Source organism: Corvus cornix, chromosome 26, assembly GCF_000738735.6.
Source record: "Corvus cornix cornix isolate S_Up_H32 chromosome 26, ASM73873v5, whole genome shotgun sequence".
NCBI lineage: Eukaryota > Metazoa > Chordata > Aves > Passeriformes > Corvidae > Corvus > Corvus cornix.
The window spans coordinates 2,896,068-2,917,712 of NC_046354.1; the positions used below are offsets into that span (position 1 = coordinate 2,896,068).

The following is a 21,645-nucleotide window of genomic DNA, read 5'->3' on the forward strand; positions in this document are numbered from 1 at the left end:
GATTACTCACTGAAAATGAAAGGCAAACTGGACTCCTGCCCCAGGAATGCTGCCAGATTCCTGCTTGGAAAGGAATGATAAAAGCCTTTGGGATGCTGCTTCTCTGACTGGGCACAATCAGGGGTGAGTCTGGGATGAGAGCTCCTCATGAAATGGCTCCAACCCCGCTTCCCTTTCATCCAGAGGGGTCTTCCTTGAAGAGCAGGCCCAGAATGCAGCAGCCAGACCAAGGTGTGCTCCTGATGGGTCATCCCGAGGGAAAGGGCTCCCAGGAGCTGTTCCTTCCATGGATGTCTTCCTAAGAAGACGAGAAAGCCTTTCCCATCCTTTCCATCCCCAATTCTCCTCAGTTTGCCTCGGCCTTTCTAGGGATGAGGTGGTGATGGGGGCTTCCCTGGTGAAACCAGGAGCAGGATCTGGGTCTCCTTGGAAAAATCCAAGCTAAAGCTGAATTCCTCGTGCCACTGGAAAGCTGCCAGGGTTCTGCCTACAGATGAACCCAAACTCATCTGCTCTGCACAACTTCCTCTTCATCCAACCCATTCTCCAGCTCATCTTTCCTTGCTTGGGATGAGTTTGGAAGGATTTGTCCCTCTCTGGCAGGGCCAGGCTGGCTGGGACAGCACCAAGAGGGCTGCAGGTGGTGGAAGGGAATTCCAGCAGTGAAAATCATGGATGTAGCTCCGAGGAGACAGGGACAGTGGGGAGTGGGACACTGCGAGTGTCACCTGGTGAGAGAACAGCGCGTGACAAAGGGGGACACAGCGACTGCAGGAACACCCATCCAAAGGGGAGAGGGAACCAGCAGGAGAAACGCCAGGAAATCGCAGATAAACCCATCCACGTGTGGATTTATCCTGCTAAAATCGTGGAATGGCCGATCCAAACTGTCGGTAACACCAGCAGCTCTGCCAGGATTTTCTCAGGAGGGGAATTCCGCCGGGGGTGTGAGGCTGCTGGTGCCAGTGCCACCCTGTCCTCAGTGTCCCCACAACGGGAGCGGAGCTGCCTCGGGCTGGGCCGGGCTCCGTCCCCATCCCCGTCCCCGTCCCCAGCTGGTCCCCCCTCGGCGCACGGCTCTGCTTTGCTTTGATTGATTTTGTAATTGCTCCTTTAATTGAACAGTTACAGCAACACTACCAGGGAAAGGTTTCAGGGCTGGGAAGGGAGGTGGGAGGGTTTTGGGGGTGGAAGGGGAATTGGAGCTGGGGAAAGAGCAAAATGGGTTTTTCCCTGTTTCTCGAGATGAAAACACAGGGAAGAGGCAGGGGATGAGTTCCCTTCAGCAGCAACTGAGGAGGAGGAGAGCTGAAACAATAAATTACAGGAGGAGAAGAAGAAAAATGAGAAGTGGGTTGAAAAGTGTGGCAGGGCCAGAGGGTCCCAGGGACTGCTCAGCCTCCAACTGACATCGGCTTCCTGCAGGCTGGGAGCGCCGGGATGAGGAAAATGGGCCACCGAGAAGGGAAGCTGGGAAGCTGCGAGAGCTGGGAGGGGGGAAGGAGCAGGACAAGGTCGGAAAAGATCCCTGTGTGCCTCAATAAAAGGTGCAGGAGCAACATGGGGAGGCAGGGAAAGACATCCCTCTATCAGAGGAGCTGCGGAGAGTGGAGTGGGGAAGCAGCATAGGGGAGAACAGGAAGGGCTGTGCTTCCAGAGGGATTCTGACAAGTGGAAAGGACAATGGGACAACGGGACAACGGGACAACGGGACAGAGGGCAGGGTCAGATGGGATATTGGGAAGGAATTGTTCCCTGTAAGGGTGGGGAGGGGCTGGGACGGAATTCCCGGAGCAGCTGTGGCTGCCCCTGGATCCCTGGAAGTGTCCAAGGCCAGGTTGGACGGGGCTTGGAGCACCCTGGGATGGTGGAAGGTGTCCCTGCCATGGCAGGGGTGGCACTGGGTGATCCTTAAGGTCCCTCCAACCCAAACCATTCCACGATTCCCTGTGTAACCCCCCCGTGTGCCCAGCTATGGGGTGGGCACGGCGAGCTCCGAGCGCCGCCGTGGCGGTGGCACCGCGAGCCCCTCGGTGGGGTCTGTGCGAGCCGGGAGCTCGCTGGGAGCGTGTCAGGAAAAGGACAGGAGAATCCAGACGGGGTCAGGGGGGAAGGTGCACGCAGAGGCCACGGTGCAGCTCCACAGCGAAGCAGCTCAGGTTTCAGGAGAGCCTGGAGCCGCGGCTGCAGGGGGACAGGAGGTGGGCTCTGCATTCCCTGGCAGGCAGCACAAGGCAGGTTTAAAGAATATCCTTCCATTTAGGAATTTGTTTATTATTCTTAACTAAGCAGCTCAGACAGGCAAGCCGGCAGCACCGCATCCATGCTGGCTTCCCAGGAAGGCCGGGAAGGGAGGGACAGGAAGGCAAAGCTCCAGACTGGGGGCAAAGGGATTTGTGCCCTGCTGGGCGAGGGAAGGGGGCAAAACGCTTTGCCAAATATTTAGGAAAAGTGTGGAAGAGACTCAGCTTTGGGATGTCGGGGGAGCCGGGGTGGGGTCCAGCCGAGTGCCCCAACGGGGATCAGAGCTGAGCTGCTGTCCCAAAACCCAGCAGCACCTTTGGGGTGGCCGCTCCTCTGACACTTCAGACCTTGAGACTTTTGTCTGAAATTCCTCAGACCCTGGAGCAGATACTCGGCGATGAGGGAGGAGGGAGAAATCATCTCTCTCCTGTCAAAATCCACTCATTCCATGAGGAGTCACAAGGCACCAGGGCATTTGTGGTCATAGGAATTCCCACACCTGGCAGGTGTGTCCATACTAGGGAGTCAGGGCACATCTCCCAGCTCTGCAGTTTGAATTTCTGGACCATCTGGAATGTCCGCAGCTGCTGCAGCGATGGCCAAGAACACGGCAACCCAGGCCAGGTTGGAAATTCCTCCCCGTGAGGGTGGGCAGGCCCTGGCACAGGGTGCCCAGAGAAGCTGTGGCTGCCCCTGGATCCCTGGAAGTGCCTAAGGCCAGGCTGGAGCCACCTGGGATGGTGGAAAGTGTCCCTGGCATGGGGTTGGAATTGGAAAAGCCGTGTTTTTCAGCCCAAATCTCCCACATCCCTGACCCTGGGTGCAGAGAAGTGCTGCAGATCCGGGTGCTGGACACCCAGCCCGGTGTGAGCACGAGCAGGGCAGCGAGGGAAGGACAAACCTGCCCTCCCCCAGTGCCCGGTGTGCTCTGGAAATGAGGGCGAGGAAGGTCATTCAGGATAAATCAAGGGTGGAAGTGGAGTGGGAGCCTGTGGATGCCAGGGAGATCTCAGCGGTGGGAGGCAGCGGGGGGAGGAAGGGCTCATAGGACACCGGGAATGCCACACGTGGGGGAAGCAGAAAATCCCGGGAATTGGAGCAGGGAAACGGTGGCAGCCAGAACAGGAGGCAGGAAAGGTCCCTCATCCCGGCCATAAGCAGGGCTGGGTGTTAACTCCCGGGATTATCCCGCCCCAGAGGCAGGAGGGCTGCACACCGCAGGCCCTGCTGACAGGAAGCCTTTCCCTGGAAACTCGCTGCAGAATGCCTCGCTCCTGGTAGCGATCTATTCCCATCGCCGGCATTCCTGGGAGCAGGGAGGCGGGCGGGGGCTCCCACCTGGCGGCCCCAGCAGGGAGCAGAGAGCCGCCTGTCACCACCTCCCGCTCCCCTCCCGGCCCTCCGCCCGCCTTTCACCACCGCCTCCCCTGCCATGTCTCCCCTCTCTCCTCCCTTTGCCAGCCTCCTCGCTCCCATTCTCCACTTTCCCTCTGCTCTCATCCCTTTCTTTTTCTGCCGCCGTGTCTCTCCCATCTCCAGACCTCCCAAACTCATCTCACCTGTGCCCCACCGGCAGCGCTCAGCGCTTTCTCCTGGGGCTCAGGCCCAGCCTCCAAAAGCCTTTCAGTGGTCAGTCCTCCCCCAGCAGTCTCTGGACAGTCTCCCTCTCTCCCTGCTCCCTTCCCCCTCCTCTTTCTCTCCCTCCCATAATATTTTCCATATGAAGAAGCCTTCCTGAAGCCGCACACTGCCCTCTTGGCGAGTCTTAGGCGGGTTAGAGGAGACCCTGGGAGCCTTTAATCCTCTCTCTCTCGCTTGCTTTCATCCTCAGCCACAGCTGGACGCCCCATTGATGTGGAACAGACCAAACACCAGGCCCCTCGCTAAGCTGCTGCTGTGGGGCCTCTTCTCCTCCAGAGCCGAGCCCACAGCCCGTGTCCGGCTCTCCGAGCGAGGGTCCGGCGTGTCCGGCAGCCCCTCCACACCCAGCGTGGGGTCCCGGCCCTGCCTGCCCCCCCAGCCCTGCTTCCCTCCCCCCTCACTGCTCCTGCTCTTTCCTGAGCCATCTTTTACCCTGTTATTCTGAGAATCCCCACCTTGTTCCTCATCCCAGTGTCCCCCTTTCTCAGGATTGTTTAGGATCCATGCCCCACAGCCTCACGTCCCTGCAGAGCCTGGGTGAGGGTGAGGGGCTGCTCTGTGTGCATGTGCTGAGGATGCAGCTCGTGGTTATGGCCCAGGGAGGGCCTGGTGGGCTCCGCCAGTGGAGCAGTCGGGTGTTGAGTGTGCAGCCCGCTCAGAGTTTTGGGAAGAAACATTCTTTTAAAGCCCACTGCAGGTGAGGCAAGAATAGCATTGAATTGTGGAATGGTTTGTGTTGGAAGGGACCTTAAATCCCATCCATTCCCACCCCCTGCCACGGGCAGGGACACCTTCCACCATCACAGGTTGCTCCAAGCCCCGTCCAGCCTGGCCTTGGACACTTCCAGGGATCCAGGGGCAGCCACAGCTGCTCTGGTGTCTCACAGGAATATCCACCCACCTCCTCTCCAGACTTTGCAGCGTGGATAAGCCGGGCTCGGGAGGGCAAAGTGCCGCGTTTGGGGACCCGCCTGCAGCGCGCAGGGGACAGCGACGGTCCCTGAGCGGCGCCGCTGGTTCCAGGTGGAACTCGGGAATGTCGCGAGTGTCTCACGGAACGGGCTGTGGGGGGTGTCCCTGCCATGGCAGGGGTGGCACTGGGTGTGGGAGGTGTCCCTGCCGTGGCAGGGGTGGCACTGGGTGTCCCAGGCTGTGGGAGGTGTCCCTGCCATGCCAGGGGTGGTTCTGGGTGCCCGGGCTGTGGGAGGTGTCCCTGCCATGGCAGGGGTGGTTCTGGGTGCCCGGGCTGTGGGAGGTGTCCCTGCCATGCCAGGGGTGGTTCTGGGTGCCCGGGCTGTGGGAGGTGTCCCGGGCTGTGGGAGGTGTCCCGGGCTGTGGGAGGTGTCCCTGCCATGCCAGGGGTGGCTCTGGGTCCCCGTTGCGGTCCCGTCCCAGGGCCCGGGGGGGACCCGCGGGTGTCACCGGGTTCATTCCTGAGCCTCCCCCGCCCCCTGGCGGCCTCGCTCCGCCACTGCAGCCCCCCCGCGACCCCCACCCGGGGCTCCCGAACCCCCCAAAACCCCCGATGTTTTCTGACCCAGAGAGGCTTCTGCGGATACGACAGCAACCAGAGTCAGTCAACTGCAATCTGCAGCTCCAGGCTTTCCTTGGAAGGCAGCAGGAAGGGGATGGCTCCATCGTTAAGCGCCAAAGGAACTTTGGGGAATCCAAGGAGACAGTCAGGGAGGAGGTGAATTGATAAGGGAGAGGAAGATCCAAGCTTTCAGGAACACAGCCGAGGAGGGAAAATTAACGTATTTGGGAGGCAGCTGTCTGGAGTGGAAGGACCGAGGGGAGGAGTGGAAGTCCCTGCGTGCATCAGGAGAAGGGGAATGATCTGATCTCCGAGGTCACAGTGGGTACAGGGGAATTAAAGTGGAGCAAGGCATCAAAGAGCAGGGAGAGGCAGAGCTGGGAGGAGTGCTCAGACAGCGCTGGAACAGGAGAACGCTGCAACCTCGACTGCTTAAAGAGATCTTTAGAAATTACATGGGCAGACCTGATCCTGCTGTGTCACCAGGCTGGATTAAGTGACCTCCTGAGATAACATTCATCTTCTTTCCTGTGATTCTATAATTAAAATCACATTGATCCTCTGTCAGAGATGCAGCCAAAGGACCAACTTCATTACGTTCCTGCTGCTCCAAGGTGCCAGGCCCTGGACAGGCATCTCCTCACCGCCTGTCCTGCCCCACAGAGCCTCTCCCCTCGGACAGGACCTCCCATGGATGCAGCAAACACCGTGGGAAGGGCTGAGGAGCAGCTCTTGGCTCAGTTTGGAGGCAACCAGTTGCAGAAACTGAACTAATTGCAGGCTCCTGGGATTCGTTTTCCGGAGCCCGAGCATGTTCCCCCTTCTCGTTACTGCGCATCAAGAGCCTGATGAGAGAGGGATTTGGGGACAAGACAATGCGGAGATATCTAGCACAAAATGATTAGCCAGAATGTATTGTTAATAAGCTGCTTATTCATATAATTGGAAATTATTTGCAGCCAGGGTGTCAGTGGAGTCTGTGTGTGCCGCTCTGCTGGAGCAGGGCAGGTACCAGCCCAGGGGACGCTGTGCTGGCACAGGAGCTCCCTGCTCTGCTCTGGCTGCCTTCAAGGGCAGGGAAGGACACGGGGAGGCAGAAGGGGCTCAGCCAAGTCCTGCTGATGAGGGACAGGACTCCCAGTGTGGGAAGCACAGGGTGTCTGGGAGCAGAGTGAAGAACAGGCCTTCTCCAGCATCCTCACAACACCCAGAGAGAGAAAGGCCAGGGAAGCTTGGCCTCGAGGCAGATAAGGCCTGACACTGCTCCTGCTTCCCAAAGCAGCTGTTTGGGACAGAGCCAGGTGTGGAAGGTCATGAGGGAGTCCCCCCAGAGCTGGGACAGCTGTCACCCAAGGGGACTTTGGCGGGGGGATGCCCACATGGCAGCTCCAGGGGTGACCTGGAGGATTCCACCGGTGGCTTTGATCACTTTGAGGAGCGCTGGCTTCGTGTGGATTTCCAGGAGGCAGAGTTCCTCAGCAAGGCCGAGGGAAAGGAGGGAAAAAGCAGCAGAAGCCATTCCCCATTCCCTCTGTCAGCCCTGGTTGAGCCCAGGCCTGCAAAGCACTTGGGTGCAGAATCAGCTACAGTGAAGTTTATGTGACACCAAAACCTGGAACATTTCTCTCCTACCAGACAGGAAGGAAAATGAAGCAGGTGGGTTGCCCTCACCACAGGCTGAGGGGGCCAGGAGGGTGACAAAACAAATGCCACCAGCCAGGCAAGAGCAGCAACAGCGTTTGGCACCAGGACAGGTTGTTGTGCTCTGGGCTCAGCCACTTCCCCAAAAGCACCCTGAGATTATGTTCATATTAATGTTGTAACAAAACACGGGGAAGTGTTTCTGCCTGGGGCAAGAGCTCGGCACTTCCCCCAGCTGTGTCACTGCTGGGCAGGAGGGGTCACAGGACACCCACACTGGCACAGGACACACTGGGCAGCCCCCAGTGATGTCCCTTCCCTGGGCCTGAGGATGGCCATGGAGCTGAGAGCCCTGTTGCTGCTGCCACTCTGCTTCCCAGGTAAGAGAAGGGCTCGGCGTGTCCCTGGGCACGGGGACACCCTTGCCCACTTCCTGCTGCCCGGGGAGCTCCTCCAACACCACCGGGGCTCTGATCTGGGCAACTGCTGCAGGGGTGGGAGGGAAGGGCAGCCCCAATTCCCACCACACACCCCTGGCTGCTGCAGGCTGCTGGGATGATCCACCCTGGGAGCACCGAGCTTTCCCACCACGCTGGCCCCGCTCGGCTCCTGTGGTAGCAGTCCTGGGTCAGGACAGTGCCCAAGGCACCACCTGCACCTCACCAGCCCTGCAGAGAGCACAAAGCTCCCAGAATGTGGTGGGCTGGGGAATGAAGCTGCACCCAGCACAGCCTCACAGCCAGGAGCCGCTGGCATCGCTGGGGATGTGGCACGGGGGAGCTGCGGGCTGCACATCCTACCCCAGCTCCTTCCCTCTGCCCCTTCCCACCATCCCAAACTGAGCCCCAGCCCCCAGAGCGCTGTGTGGGCAGGGGGTGGTCCCCATTTGCCTGCAGGGAGGAGCAGTGCCAAGGGGCTGGTTTGCTGGGAGAGCTCCAGACACTGCACCACTCATGGCCCAGCCCCTGGAGCAGCCTGTGCTTGTCTGTGGGCTTTAAACCACAGCTGCAGCCCCAGCTCAAATCTCAACATTGCCCGTCCCGTTTCCAAGCAGATGAATTCAGCACGGGGAAGGGATTTGGGGTTTTGGAGAAGGTGACAGGCAGAGTTTCCCTCGGGAGGCTGTGGGCAGCCCTGCATCTTCACAGAAACAGCGATTGGGCATTGGAAGGGGCTGCCCAGGGAGGTGGTGGAGTCACTGTCCCTGGAGGTGTTAAAGACAAGACTGGGTGTGGCACTTGGTGCCAAGGTCTGGGTGACAGGGTGGTGTTAGGGCATAGGTTGATCTCAAAGGTCTTTTCCAACCTCGTGGATTCTGTGGTTCTGTGATTCTGTGACTGCGATTCTGCGATCAGCTCTCCTCTCCCTCACCACATCTGATCCTTCCAGCTCTCCAGGGCCAAACCCCTGAAGCTGAGAGACGTCGGGAAGGGGGCACTCTGAATGTCGAGTGTCCTTATAAAGCACAGACTGAAGATTGGCACACAAAATCCTGGTGCCTTGAGATAAACAGAAGATGTCAAGAATTAGCGTGGGTATACCAATACGGGGAACAACCCAAGGACAGGAGAGTTAAAATGAAGGATGACAGCACTAGTAGGACTGTGTCCGTCACCATGACTGACCTCCAGTCAGAGGACTCAGGCACATATTCCTGTATTAATCATTACACTGGACATGTACTAAAGAAAATCTCACTGAATGTTTTCAAGGGTGAGTACCTGTAGTCCCACCCAAAGCCAAGTGTTGTCAGGAAGCAACATCATTCCTTCCCTGCTCTTCCCCCCTCTCCCCCACAGCTGAGCAGCTTCCCCTGATCCCCCCAGCCCCATTCCCAGCCTCGCTCCCTGCTTTCCCTCCCACACTGGGAGACCTGGCTGGTCCTGCTGCCTCCCGGCTCCCTCGTGTCCTGCCCCACCTCACCCCTGCCCTGACAAGAGGCTCTCCTGAGGGAGCTGCCCGAGGGCATGGTCTGTCCCAGGTGCCTGTGTGCCCAGAAGTGACCAGGCAGTGACCACCTTTGGTGTTTCACAGAGCTGCTCAAGTGGGAGTTGGACACCCTGTTAGTGCAGTGCCCGATCGGGTATGGCGTGGCCTGGTGCCGCAGAGAGCAGACAGACTGCACCATCCTGGTACAAAGAAATTCAAGACAGAGTGGAAGGAAATCCCCACAAGACAGAGCACGGATCGAGTACAGCACTGAGCAAGGCACTCTCACCGTCACCAAGAGGAAGCTGCAGACCTGGGACACTGGTGTGTACTGGTGTGCACTGGGCCCTGGTCACACCTGGATAAGAGAGGTCGTGCTCTCTGTGTTTAAGAGTGAGTACCTGCTGTGCTCTGTGTCCGAGGGTGGGTTCCTACTGCACTCTCACTGCCCAAGAGTGAGCCCGTCCTGGCAGCCCGGTGTGGATGTGGCAGCTCTCAGCCCAGGTGACACCTCTCTCTCCCCCTGCCCATCCCTCCAGCACACACGGTGCCAGCTGATCCCTGGCACCTTCAAGCCAAAGCTCAGGCCAGGCCCTTTGTGCTCTGTCTGCTCCCAGCAGAGACTCAGAGGAGGTTCCTGTGAGTCCCACAAATGGGGCTGCTCATCCCAACTGCTTCCCACAGGGTCAGACCAGTGGCTCCAGCACTGGTTCCCACTGGGCACTGCTGGGACCCTCCCCCATGCCTGGCATTGCTCTTGCTCTGGCCCCACAGCCACCAACCCTCCCAGACCCTATGGGCTGAGTGTCCCACCCTGGGGGAACCAGAGGAGGGGGACAGGACCCCCAAACCTCTGCATGGGGACTCTGGGTCCAGTCCCCTTCTGCTCCACGTGTGTGGAGGTGGATGCAGCTCTGGGGTATTCCAGTGCTGGGGAGGAGGTGCCGCTGTCAGATCCCACTTTGGGGTCTCAGCACACATGTCGAGTGTTTTCCAGGGACCCAGAATTTCACAGCTGAGGAGTCAGGCAACGTCACTGTCCGGTGTCACTACAAGATCGTAGACTACAGGGCTGTCAACAAAGCCTGGTGCAAAAAGGAAGAGGAGGAAATGTGTAAGGTGCTGGTCACCACCAGCTCAGAGCCCCCAGGGGGACAGAGCACGGCTCGGGAAGGCAGTGTCAGGATCCAGGATGACACCCAGCAGGGCATTGTCACCATCACCATGGAGCAGCTGCAGGTGCAGGATGCGGGCGTGTACTGGTGTGCGCTCCAGGAGAGCTCCGGTCTGTCCCGCATGGAGGAGGTCACGCTCAGCGTTTCCAAGGGTGGGTATGGATCTGTCAGGACACAGTCAGAGATTCCAGACTCCTTTCCCTGCTCTCTCCCTCTGTACTGCCCAGCTTACCCCACCTCCCACCTTGCCTATGTTTGCCTGCCCACACCCTACAGCTTTGGACCTTCTCATGGCCACCACCCTGTGGAATAGCAGCAGGGATGGGAGCAGATCCACATCGGTGCTGTGCTGCTCCTCCTTAACCTGGGAGCAGCTTCAGCTGTCCTGAGAGGGGTTTCTGTCCCTCAGTGTCTGATATCAGTTCTTTATAGTGACTTTATAGCCCCTTTAGAGTGACTCATCCTTTGGCTTTCAAAGGCCTTCCCATTGGGTTGTCAAGGGAACAACTTTAGACTCAGATTTTATAGATCTGTGACTTCTGGTTTCTCATTCAGATGATGTTTGAACAGTAAGGGCTGGCACTGAGGCCCCTGGTCGTGGCAGAGCAGCCCCAGGCTGCAGCCTGGCTCTCACAGGACTGACGGAGCAGGCAGTGCAGGCAATGGGAGGGGACATTGGGATGCTCTGGATAAACTCACGGGATCAGGGCCCTGGGCACAGGAACAGCAGTGGCCTGGGGGTTTCTGCTGAATGCAGAGCAGCCCCACAGTGACCACTGCTCTCCTCATGTCTGTGATTGCAGCGTTGCCTCCAGGAGGATTTGCCGATGCTGAAAACAAAGGTCAAGAAACCCTTTTGGGCGACAGCCCAGAACCCAGGTAAGGCCTAGAAAGAGTCTCTGAGCCTGAGCACACACAAGTTCTTCACGTTGTACACCTGGGCAGGCAGGCCCTGGGCACTCCTTCCACTGCAGAGGAATTGGATAGGACAGGATCCTCACCAAAGGTGGCCTCTCCTCCTCCAGCTCCTGCCCTAACCCTAATTCCAAAGGAAGAGGCAGATTGGTAAAATCGTATCACAGCCTTCTGTAGGTGCTTCTCTACTTCTTTATCCTTCTCCCTTTGGGCTCTGCACTTCACATGAACAGAACCCCCAGAGTCTGCCCTGAGCCTCGACTTTGCTCACTCCTGTCTGAGTATTTAACAATGGGACAGTCCTTGGCTGCTCTTTAATCCATCTACCTGTTAAATGTGAAGGATTTTTTCCCCTTTGGACATCTGCTGTCATCAATGCTACAGCAGCACGCAGAACCCAAGAATCATCCCTGCTCCAGAGAGCTTGGAATTGTGCTCAGAGCTTTGAACAGTGGCTTGTTTCTGGAGACAGCCAGGAGAAAAGTCTAGGAGAAGCTCAGAAGGCACAGCCAGGTGGGAAAATCAAGAACCATGAACCAGGGGAGGTTCCCTTCTGGATCAGCAGGGACTTGCCCATCCTCATAGATGGAGGATCCTGCAGGAGAACCAGACCCTCTTCCAAGTTCTTGAACCGAGCACATAAAACCTGTCCCAGTCCATCTTTTGGTCCCTGTTTGGTGATGGGCTCTGAAACCATCCCACACTGGTAACTCCCTTCCTCTCCTCCAGCTGTGATGGGAACGCCTTCCTCATCCTGTCCGTGGTGCTGCTCATCCTGCTCATCCTGGCCCTCATCGCCTCCATAATTCTGTGTGTGAGGTACTCCAAGCTCCTGGGGAGAACAGGTACGTGGAGCTGGGATTGTCCCAAGCAGGGCCTTCCCTGCCATCACTGTGCTCCAGCTGAGCTCATTCCCAGTGCCCTGAGAAGGTCAGGCTGGGAGGCCTCAAGGCTCCCCGCTGCCTCCCCTCACAATAAATCAAACCCAGGTTCCTCCAGACCCTGCACAGGGGTGCAAACACCTTAGAGGAGGAGGAAAGTGAGAGTAAAGTGTTCCCAGGCTCAGGGCAGAGGCACTGCTCCCATCACCAGGCAATCCCACGGCTTTCCCAAACCTCCTCAGGCAGAGCTTTTCATGGAGTTCTCTGCATCTAAACCCACTGATTTTGTCTCATCCTGAAGGTATCAGAGAAGCAGAGGACACCAGTGACGGAGCAGAGGGCACAGCACAGGTAAGGAAAACGAAACGTTTCCCACACGGTGCCAAATCCCTGACCAACAGTCTGCGAGGAGCTGTCAGACCCTCCTGGTGAAGACCTCAGAGCTCAGCTTGGTTAAAAACAGGAGAGAAATGGTATTTAACATCAGCAGAGAAAGGAACATTCCTAGCTGGAGAGAGAGGGGGGTAATTAATGCAAGGAACCTCCAGTAGGAACAAACCCAGTGGAGCAAATTCTAGTAACCCCTGAGAAAGGAGTCGAGGAGTAGCAAGCAGGGTCAGAGCACGAGGTTGTCACCTGTATCCAGGAGAGGTGGTGAAGAACAGAGTTCTCTGCTCTTTCACCTCTGTCATGACCAAAGGTAAATTTTGACACAGCTTTTCTTCTCTTTGTGGGAAAATCTCATTCTCCTGGCAGCAGCTGTGGCCTGGCACTGACTCATGAGTGTTTTCCCTTTCTTTTCCTAGCCTGGTAGCACTGGAAGGAGGGAAAGTTCTCAGGATGACAGCAAAGGGCCAGCATACATCAACATGGACATTCAGTCCCACCCCAGCCCCGAGGATCCGATTTACAGCAATGTGGAACCAAGTCAGGCCCACAGGAACCCCCAAAATGTGGAATACGCCATCATCGCCTTCAACCAGGCCCCAAGGAACGGCAGGGAATGAAGCACAGAATGCCCCAACAACCCAGAAATGGGAGAAAGGAACTGGAATACAGAGTGGGAATGAGGAGTAGGAGGTGTGTGGATGGACACGGGGGGACAAGCTGAGTTTTGCTGCCCTGTGTGGGGTATGCCTGTGCATTTTCAGCCCTCCCTCCTGTTAGGGCCGAGCAGAGGTTTTGCCACTTTTGTGGCAGATTGTCTGGGGTCAGACAGAGCTGTGGGGGAATTCCCAGGATCTCTTGTACATCTGCTTTTCCAGTTCCATTAAAGTGCAGAGTCTTGGAGAGGCAGCTGTGGAGGCCTGGCCTTGTGGAAAGGAGCAGTCTGGACATGGCTGGGTGGGGTATTCCAGCTGTGTCCTGGTACAAATCCTGCCCCAATCCCAGGGATCCAGCTGCTGCAGCCAAGCAAACTCATTCCAGTGCTGCAGGCATCGAACTCAAACTTTGCTGTGGCTGGGTTCCTTTTTCATGGAACGGGTTGGGGATGCGAGTGCCGGATCCTAAGAATGAGCAGAGCCAGCTCCTGCACTTCCCTGTCTCTGCTGGAAACGCTCCAAATGACGCATTTTATTTACCAGTCATGTGGGGAGCAACATGAAGTGAGTTTGTGGGGCTCAGTTCCATTTCTCCAGGAGCTCTGGCTCCTGATTTCTTTGCCCCAAGCCCTGCTGGAGGTGACAGACTGACGTGGCCTGAACCAGCCCTCATTCCCAGGCCAGTCACATCCAACAGGCTTCTCTTGCCAGGGCTGCAGCAGGGAGGCTGATGGAAATTCTTTGAGATTTTCAGAGTTAACCTGACAGAAAGAAAAAGAAAATGGTTCTGGAAATGGTTCATTCAGCCCAACGTTCCCGTAATGATTTGCTCTTCGTGCAGCTGCATTGGGTCAAGCTGTGGAAGAGTAATAGCAAAAAACAGTGGAGTGGAAGAGAGGCATTTTCTGGGAGATTCTCGAAGAGAATCCAGATTTGTGCTCACCAGAACAAGAAGGAACAAAAACTGCCATCAGTCACCTCACAGAGAATTTCTGGTCGCTGTGAGGGACCATTTTCTTAACCACTAACTCGAGGAAAGGCACATTTAGGAAGGGCCAGGCCTGCAGGTTTAGCACCACACCAGTTTCGAAGCCAGGGTCTATTTGTACTTGCAAGGAAGTAAATAAACCCCTTCAAAAATGAAAAACCAGCAGCCCACCCCCAGCCTCCCAGTTTGCTGATGCTCTGGGGGTTCCATGACTGCATTCCTGAGCCCGTCCAGAGCTGTGGCGTTGGCTGGCTCAGAATCAGTGTCCCCAGCACAGATCCTGTGTCCTTTGTGCCAGCTATGGAACAAAGGTGGGTGCTGGGCTTGTTCAAAGCACCCACAGCTTCTCCCAGTGCCCCTGCCCTGCTGTCTGTTGGATTCCAGACAAGGATCCATGCACAGGCTCTTCTTCCTCCTGAAAACCCAGGAGATGATGTCTTTGCCCTCCTTCACCCTTGGGATGCTGCCAGAGCTACCATGAGAGCCTCCCTTTCCCTTTTGGCTTTCCAGAAACTGCCCCCATGCACAGCTCCTGTAAATCATTTATTGTGGTTTATCACCATCACACTTGGAGTGCCAGGACAAGGGGAATGGCTTCCCACTGCCACTGGGATATTGGGAAGAAATTCTTCCCTGTGAGGGTGGTGAGGCCCTGGCACAGGGTGCCCAGAGAAGCTGTGGCTGTCCCATTGCTGGAAGTGTCCAAGGCCAGGTTGGACGGGGCTTGGAGCAATCTGGGATAGTGAGAGGTGTCCCTGCCCAGGCAGGGGGTGGGACTGGATGATCTTTAAGGTCCCTCCAACCTAAACCATTCTGTGATTCCATGAAATCCTGCTCCAGTGGGAGCAGACACCCAGGCCTGTGGCTTCAGGCCACCACGTGGTGCTCCCTCCCAGGCTGTCTAAGCTGAGCTGTGGCTGGGACTGGGCAATGCTGATGCCTGAATTTTCAGCTCACGAGGGCAATGCCCATCCCTGGAGAATTGCTCAATGTGCAGGATGAAAAAGATGCCAAGTTCCCCGTGCTCCTTCCTTCCGGCAGAGCGGGGAGGGGGAGAGGAGCTGCCCATAGGCAGAGCCAGTGTCGCTCTGCTCCAGGCTCCTCTCCTGCCCCTTCTCTGCTCAGCTCCATGGAGAAGCTCCTGCACCTCACCTTGGTTTTCCTGTCAGGTAAGAACTGCACGTGGCTTTGGGGTTCAGGTAAAGGGCGAAGGATTGGGGCAAAGTTTGGCCTCTATGTGAAGGCTCCATCCTCAGAGTTTTCCCTTCTCCCTTTCTTTACCAAAAGGCCAGTGGTGATCCCAGTGCTCCCAGATTTCCTCACAGGGATCGTTTTGGGTCAGAACAGGAAGCACTGATGAGAGAAGTCCTGCATGCAAGGTGGAATTGCAAAATCCTGGGTGCTTGCATTTGCAAAGGGGATTTACATAGAAGCAAATGACCACAGGCAGGGCTCAAGGGGAGGGACATGAAACCCAGCGAAGGGCGCAGCTCTGGAATCCCAAGCACCTGGGTATTTCCAGCCTGGAAAGGAATGTCCATCTGACATGGGAACCAAGGTACAGAGCCCAGCTGGGGCTCTCTGCAGCACTTTGAGAATCCCAGATCCTGTTGCAGGGAAAGGCAGCAGACTCAGGCTGTGGGAGCACAGGAACCTGTCCCAAAAATTGGAATGAGTTTGGGAAAAATTCACGGTACTTTTCCCAGTAGCACCCAGGAAGGGAGGAGGAACACCAAAAGTTTATGATCTGCCAGCAGAATTGGTTCAAAAGAGGATGACACAACATTTTCCAGAAGGACATCAGGGAATCTTTCAATGATTCTGTTTGAGAAATGTTTTGCAGTGCTCTGGGAATTCTGGGGCTGAAGGACCAGAGCTGGAGGAAGGAAGGGAAAACAGGAGAAGCAGTTAAAGAGTTTTGGAGGAATTGAACAGGACTGGATTGGATATTCCATGAGGTAAACCCTGACTGGAACAACCGAGTGGAGAAACATATCAGGATAAAGCTCTGTAGGTATTGGATACTTGAAGAGCACAGATCCGTTTTAGGTCTTCCAGTCAAACTGAAAGAACTTCAGATTTTTTAGTTTACAATTCACTTAGAATTGTTGAAATTATTGTAAGAACTGTTATTAAAAGGCTCAGCCAGCACAAAGTCCTTACAAGAGCCTATTTTTAAATTTACTTCTGTTTTATCATTACTTATGGTTTCACAGAAGCATTTGCCTGTGACTTTTTTTCACTAGAAATAGAGATTTCCACAAATACCACATTGCACTTCTCTCTGGAAGTATTAATAGCTCAGACTGTCCCCTCTGCCTCTGCCTGTCACAAAGAGGAATGGAAATTAGAAATGAGGAATCAAGACAATAAAAAAAAAAAGCAGACAAAACCCAGTTATCAACATGGTTAAAATTAGTAAGATATTAAAAGATAGGGTGGAAAAAAGTGTTAAACTGGATTTGCAAACCAGGGGTGGGATTCAGAAGGAACCAGTGAGCAGGGCGGGTTTGGAGGTGTCACTGGGACAAATTCCAGAATATCTGAGCCAAGATCTGAGCACAGTGGGTTGGTCATGGGGAAGCAGACAGGTGACACCCTACAGGTGACAGCCCCTATGGGTGACAGCTCTATAGGTGACAGCCCTACAGGTGACAGCCCTATGGGTGACAGCCCCATGAGTAACAGCCCTACAGGTGACACCCTATGAGTGACAGCCCTATGGGTGACAGCCCTATGGGTGACAGCCCCATAAGTAACAGCCCTGCAGGTGACACCCTACGAGTGACAGACCTGCAGGTGACACCCTATGAGTGACAGCCCTACAGGTGACAGCCCTATGGGTGACAGCTGCTATCACTAGAAGATGAAAATGACATTCAGCACTCCCACAGTGAGGGACAGACCTGGGAGAGCCTTGGCTCACTCCTCTGTCCCTCTGTCTCTCTGTCCCTCTGTCCCTCTGTCCCTCATAGCATCCTGTGCTGCAGAGAACGTCACCGTGGTGGCCGCCATGGAGGGCGACACCATTTCTGTCAACTGCTCCTACGACCCCCGGCAGTGGTGGCGGGAGAAGAGCTGGTGCCGGCAGCTGGACGAGAGCCGGTGCCAGCACGTGGTGAGCGCCCCGACCCTGTGGCTGCCCTTCCCCAGGAACAGGAGAGGCACCACCTCCATCAGGGACAACGCCCGCGCCGGGCTCCTGACCGTCACCATGAGGCGCCTGCGGAAGGAGGACGCGGGGCTGTACCAGTGCAAAACGGATTTCCTGGGGGACACCAGGAGCCTGAGGAAGGTGCAGGTGGAAGTGCTGGCAGGTACGTCCTGGGGCTCGGAGTTGGAGAGTCTCTGCTGGAATTTCACGGGTTGGTATTGGAATTTCACGGGTTCCTTTTTGGAATTTCATGGGTGTCCGCAGCTGCCAAAGGCCCGCTTGAGGCAATATCTACTTTTGTCTCACTCTAAGGAGGTTCTGTGTTTCACTTCCTCTTTTTATTCCTGACTTACACCTCATTGGTGCCCAGATTGTTCCCAGTGCCCCGTCTCACCTGGGCTACCTGCCCAGCTGAACATCACCCAGAAACATCTGCAGACTAAACTGTTGTGTTTCCATCAGCAGCCAGCCTGGTGACCCATGTGCCAGAGGAGCCCAGAGCTGTGCAGAGCATCTCCAGGTGAGCCTGAAATTCCTTGGGATCTCTTGTCTTCCTAGGACTAAGGCAGCAGTACAAGTGTTTCTGTAGAGGTGGAACCATCCCCTCATGGTTGCATTTCTGGTTCCCCACAGGTCCCGTCCCAAAGTGGATTTCACTGTTTTCTACATCCTCGCTGGATTCCTGGTGGCCAAGTTCATGGTGGCTGTGCTGCTCTGTGTCATTGGCCACAGCAGGAAGAACAGGGAAAGAGGGCAGAACCCAGGCCTGGGAGAGCAGCAGGTGCTCCCATTCCCTGCTGACCTCAGACACGGTGGAATTGGCCTCTCCTGGGAGAGCTCTGCGTGAGCCAAGCCAAAGGGAATCCATGGGAAAGGAAAATCAAGCGTTTGCCACCTGCTGTAAGAAAAGGATGGCTCCTAAACACAGGTCTGGAAGAGCCTGTCACTCTGGAGAGGGAATGTCACCATCTTCTTCATCACCTCTTCCCCCTGGCACCACATCCCCAGGCAGTTATTCCAAATATCATTGCCAGGACCATCCCATCACGGTTGGAACTGACACCCATCAACTCCCTGTCACCTCAGGGCAGAGCCAGGTGACAGATTCTGTCTTTCCAAGGTGAGGAAGAGCAGCTCCCAAAAGCTGCTTTGGACAGTGGGGATGCTTGGAGAAAATCCCTGAGGAGAGGGGTAAGGATCTTCAGGATTTATCAGGAAGGGATGTGGTCTCCTTGCAGCTCTAGCCGGCGTCCTCTTCTCTGAAGGGACTTTGTGAACACAGGAGCTGTCTCTCTCTGTCGTTCTCCCGGTATTTCCTCTCCCATGTGATGGTTGTTCATCCCTCCCCACAGTGAAGCTGCACTCAGCTCTCCCGGGCTCCAAACCCATGGGCACTCACATTTCTTTTCCCTGCAAAGCTGAATAAAATCCGGCTGATTCCCTGGCTTGGTGTGGATTCCTGGTAAGGAGCTGCAGGACACCGGGTCACAGTGATGTCCCGGAGCAGGGGTGATGCTTGGAACACCCTGATGTGTTTAGAACATCCAGGAACACTCAGAGCCAGCGGGACAGGCTGGAACATCCAGAGCCAGCTCCATGCAGGAGCGGCAGCTCAGAGCCCAACCTCTCATTGCCCAGAGGAGCAATGGCTGAAATTTACTTATTTTAATTAAACAAGGGTTTGGGTTCTCACTTTTAGAGTAGTTCTGTGTTTTGTCCAGAAATTGAACTTCATGGTGGGGCATCTGGCAACCTTTGTCCTTCTGAGGCTTCTCCCTCCCACCACAGTGAGGTTCTCAGTCTGAAATCAGCAACTTTTGGGGAAGAAAATGTGTTTGTTGCTCTCTGCTGGTACAGACAGGTGACCTGCTGTATGACTGCATCCACAGAGAGGAATTTGCCATCTGAAATAATATATTTCCAAGGAAATAAAAAGGAAATAATCAATATTTTACTGATTACCATCAAAAATAATGAATGTAGTTTGGTAGGATTGTATTAATCAAAACCAAATGGGGTTGGGACAGAAATATTTCTGGGGCTGGTTCTGTCCTTCCCTTGCTCCCGTTCCCTCTGTGCTGACATTGGCTCTGTCCCTGTGCTGGCTGACCTGGACACTTCATGGGGGTTGTTTTTTCCTTTCTCCCCATCGATGAATCACAGCTCGAGGTTCTTCAGCACTTTTGGGGCTGTTGCAAAAAAAAAAAAGGGAACTCCCCGTCCCTCAGCGCTCCCATCCTGTGAGAGCCAACAGGAGACTCCACCCCTGTGTTTGGTGCAAAATGCTGTCCCAAATTCAAGGTAACTCTGATCAAAGCCTCATTAAAGCAGGAGGGACTGGAATGATGAATGCGTTCTCATGGAATATGATTAGAGTGCAGCTGAGAAAGCTCCAGCTTAATGACTTGGGAGAAGATCATCTCAGGAGCCATTTCCAGGGGAGAAACAAACTAAGGAACAGCATCAAGCTGGAAGTTTGGGGTGAGTTAATCAAAGGATTAATGATCTTCTAAAAGTTAGCAATTTCTTACTACTTGACAAGAAAGATTACAGGTCAGTGCTAAAGAGCTCTCATCGGAGCCTGGAAATTTCCTGAGACACAGATAATTCCTGAATTTCTTTTTTTTAAGATTTTTGATACATGCTAATGGGATAAATAAATTGGAGCCAACTGGTGGAGGGGGGGTGGCTGACTTGGCTTCACTGATAAATGACACTTTCTATTTACACCAGCAGATGGAACAGGCTCTGAGCAATCTGAATCTTTGCAGGAGGAAAAGTCAGATTTTTTAGTTGTAGAAAAAGTCCCCAGGGATGGATCGATGTGGGAACATCACCTGCTCTTTGTTGCTGTTGTGGTTGTTGTTGTTTTCCAGGGGGAAGATCAAAGACAGACCCTGAGAGGGACCACTGCATCCCAGTGAGGGATGTCCTTGAACCCTGGTGCACTGCAGGAAGGGAATCCAAGCTCCTGAGCCTTCTCCAGGCTCGCCAAGTACCAAGGAAAACGCTGCTGGGATGGATCCCCCCAGCTGTGGATCAGTGCTGACCTCACAGAACCACCCTTGTTACAGAAACAGCGGGGCTGGTGTGCTGGAATTTTTATCCTGGAAACATAATCCAGTGTAAAACACACCAAGTCCCCTCCCAAATTAACCTCATCTCCTGTAAATAGGACTGGAGAGATCCTGGTTTCCCCTGCAGTCTCTGTGCCCTCGTGGTGCCGAGTTCCTTCCTGTCCACCACTGATCCGGGTGCTGCTGTTCTCCTCCTCGTCCTCACCACCTCCATCAGAAGGAAAAGGGCAGATGAAGCCCTTGTGATCCCAGAAACCCGGGATGTTCACAGCAATCCTTGTCCAGGGAGGCAGGGATGAGCTGGGAATGGGAGTCAGGTTTAAAATGAGCAGCGAAAGGTCCAGTTTTGTACTCAAAAGCGTTTCTGTCCCTTATGGCAGGAAAAGGGATGGACTTGGCAGACCCCAGTCAGAAATCCCTGGTGCTTTACACTGCTTTACACCACTCCAGGGGATTTATCCAACAGCTCCATCCACCCCCAGAGGGTGTGAGGCACCTCCTCGAGCTCCCAGGCTCCCTGGATCTGTTGGTTGTCTGACACCTTCTTGCAAGGCAGACAAAAACCACTTCATTGATTTGAGGAAGTCCCAGCCCTTCTGCTTCTTTTTGCTCATGGTAATAACAAAAATACACAATTTTGATCATTAATTGGCCTTGAATCTGCAGGAGCAACATCACATCTTCATCAAAGGAAAACTTTGCTACTTGCAATCACTCCAAATATTCCGTGTGCTGACTCTGCCCAGTCCCTTAAACCTTAGGAAGTGCAGTTTGAGCGAGTTTCCTCAACTTCTCTGAGCTCACATTCCCTTTTGCCACACATCCCCTCTGCTCTTCCCCCATTTCACAAGTCAAGGAGGAAATATTTGCAGCTGTAGATGAGCCAAGGCTGATCTTTTGAAGCAAAAACCGCCCAACTCGGTTTGTACCCAGCTGCTGAGGGTGGGTGATGGGGTGAGGGGAAGGACACACCTGGATGCACCATTTCCCTGGAAAATGACTGCACTTTTCCAACAGCACAGCAGCTTGGTGGGCAAACTCCGAGGGAGGCTGTGCTGCATTTGCTTTTCCAAACTGCTCTGTTTTGAAATGGCAGGGAGTTGTAAACCCAAATACAGGAAACTGGTTGTGTCTGGCAGCAGCTGATACAGCACCACAGCCAGGCCAAGTGAGCTGCTTCCTCTGCACTTAAATACTCACAAATAAAGCGTTAATTACTGCCCAATCTGATAAAACCCAGCAAAGTGGTGAAAATCTGCTTTATTTTGAAGCCATGAGCTTTTTCCTGGGCTTCAGAGAGACGAGCAATGCACTTGATGTGTTTTAATAAACAAGGGGCTTCTTGGAAAATATTTGTCTGCTTTATAGTATGAACTGTCATCAGCTTGAGCTGCTGGGGTGGAATTTACACTCCAAGGTATTG

The 21,645-nt window shown here is 54.8% G+C and overlaps 2 protein-coding genes across 3 annotated transcripts; both read left to right on the forward strand.

The window, feature by feature from the left end:
- Nucleotides 1-7,254: 7,254 nt before the first annotated feature.
- LOC104692532 lies at nt 7,255-13,250 on the forward strand. The gene is made up of 8 exons (XM_010404598.4): nt 7,255-7,440; nt 8,450-8,773; nt 9,095-9,382; nt 9,987-10,316; nt 10,968-11,043; nt 11,809-11,924; nt 12,262-12,311; nt 12,767-13,250. The coding sequence occupies exons 1-8, from the start codon at nt 7,392-7,394 to the stop codon at nt 12,965-12,967; spliced, it is 1,434 nt and encodes a 477-aa protein (XP_010402900.3). The 5' UTR covers nt 7,255-7,391; the 3' UTR covers nt 12,968-13,250.
- Nucleotides 13,251-15,014: 1,764 nt separating this feature from the next.
- On the forward strand, nt 15,015-18,590 carry TREM2 (triggering receptor expressed on myeloid cells 2). 2 transcript variants are annotated; one of them, XM_010404376.4, is made up of 4 exons: nt 15,015-15,160; nt 16,967-17,308; nt 17,608-17,665; nt 17,779-18,590. In XM_010404376.4, the coding sequence occupies exons 1-4, from the start codon at nt 15,121-15,123 to the stop codon at nt 17,990-17,992; spliced, it is 654 nt and encodes a 217-aa protein (XP_010402678.1). In that variant the 5' UTR covers nt 15,015-15,120; the 3' UTR covers nt 17,993-18,590. The 2 variants fall into 2 exon arrangements, with proteins under 2 accessions (XP_010402678.1, XP_010402679.1); XM_010404377.4 differs by having other exon boundaries at nt 17,611-17,665.
- The last annotated feature ends 3,055 nt before the right edge of the window (nt 18,591-21,645 follow it).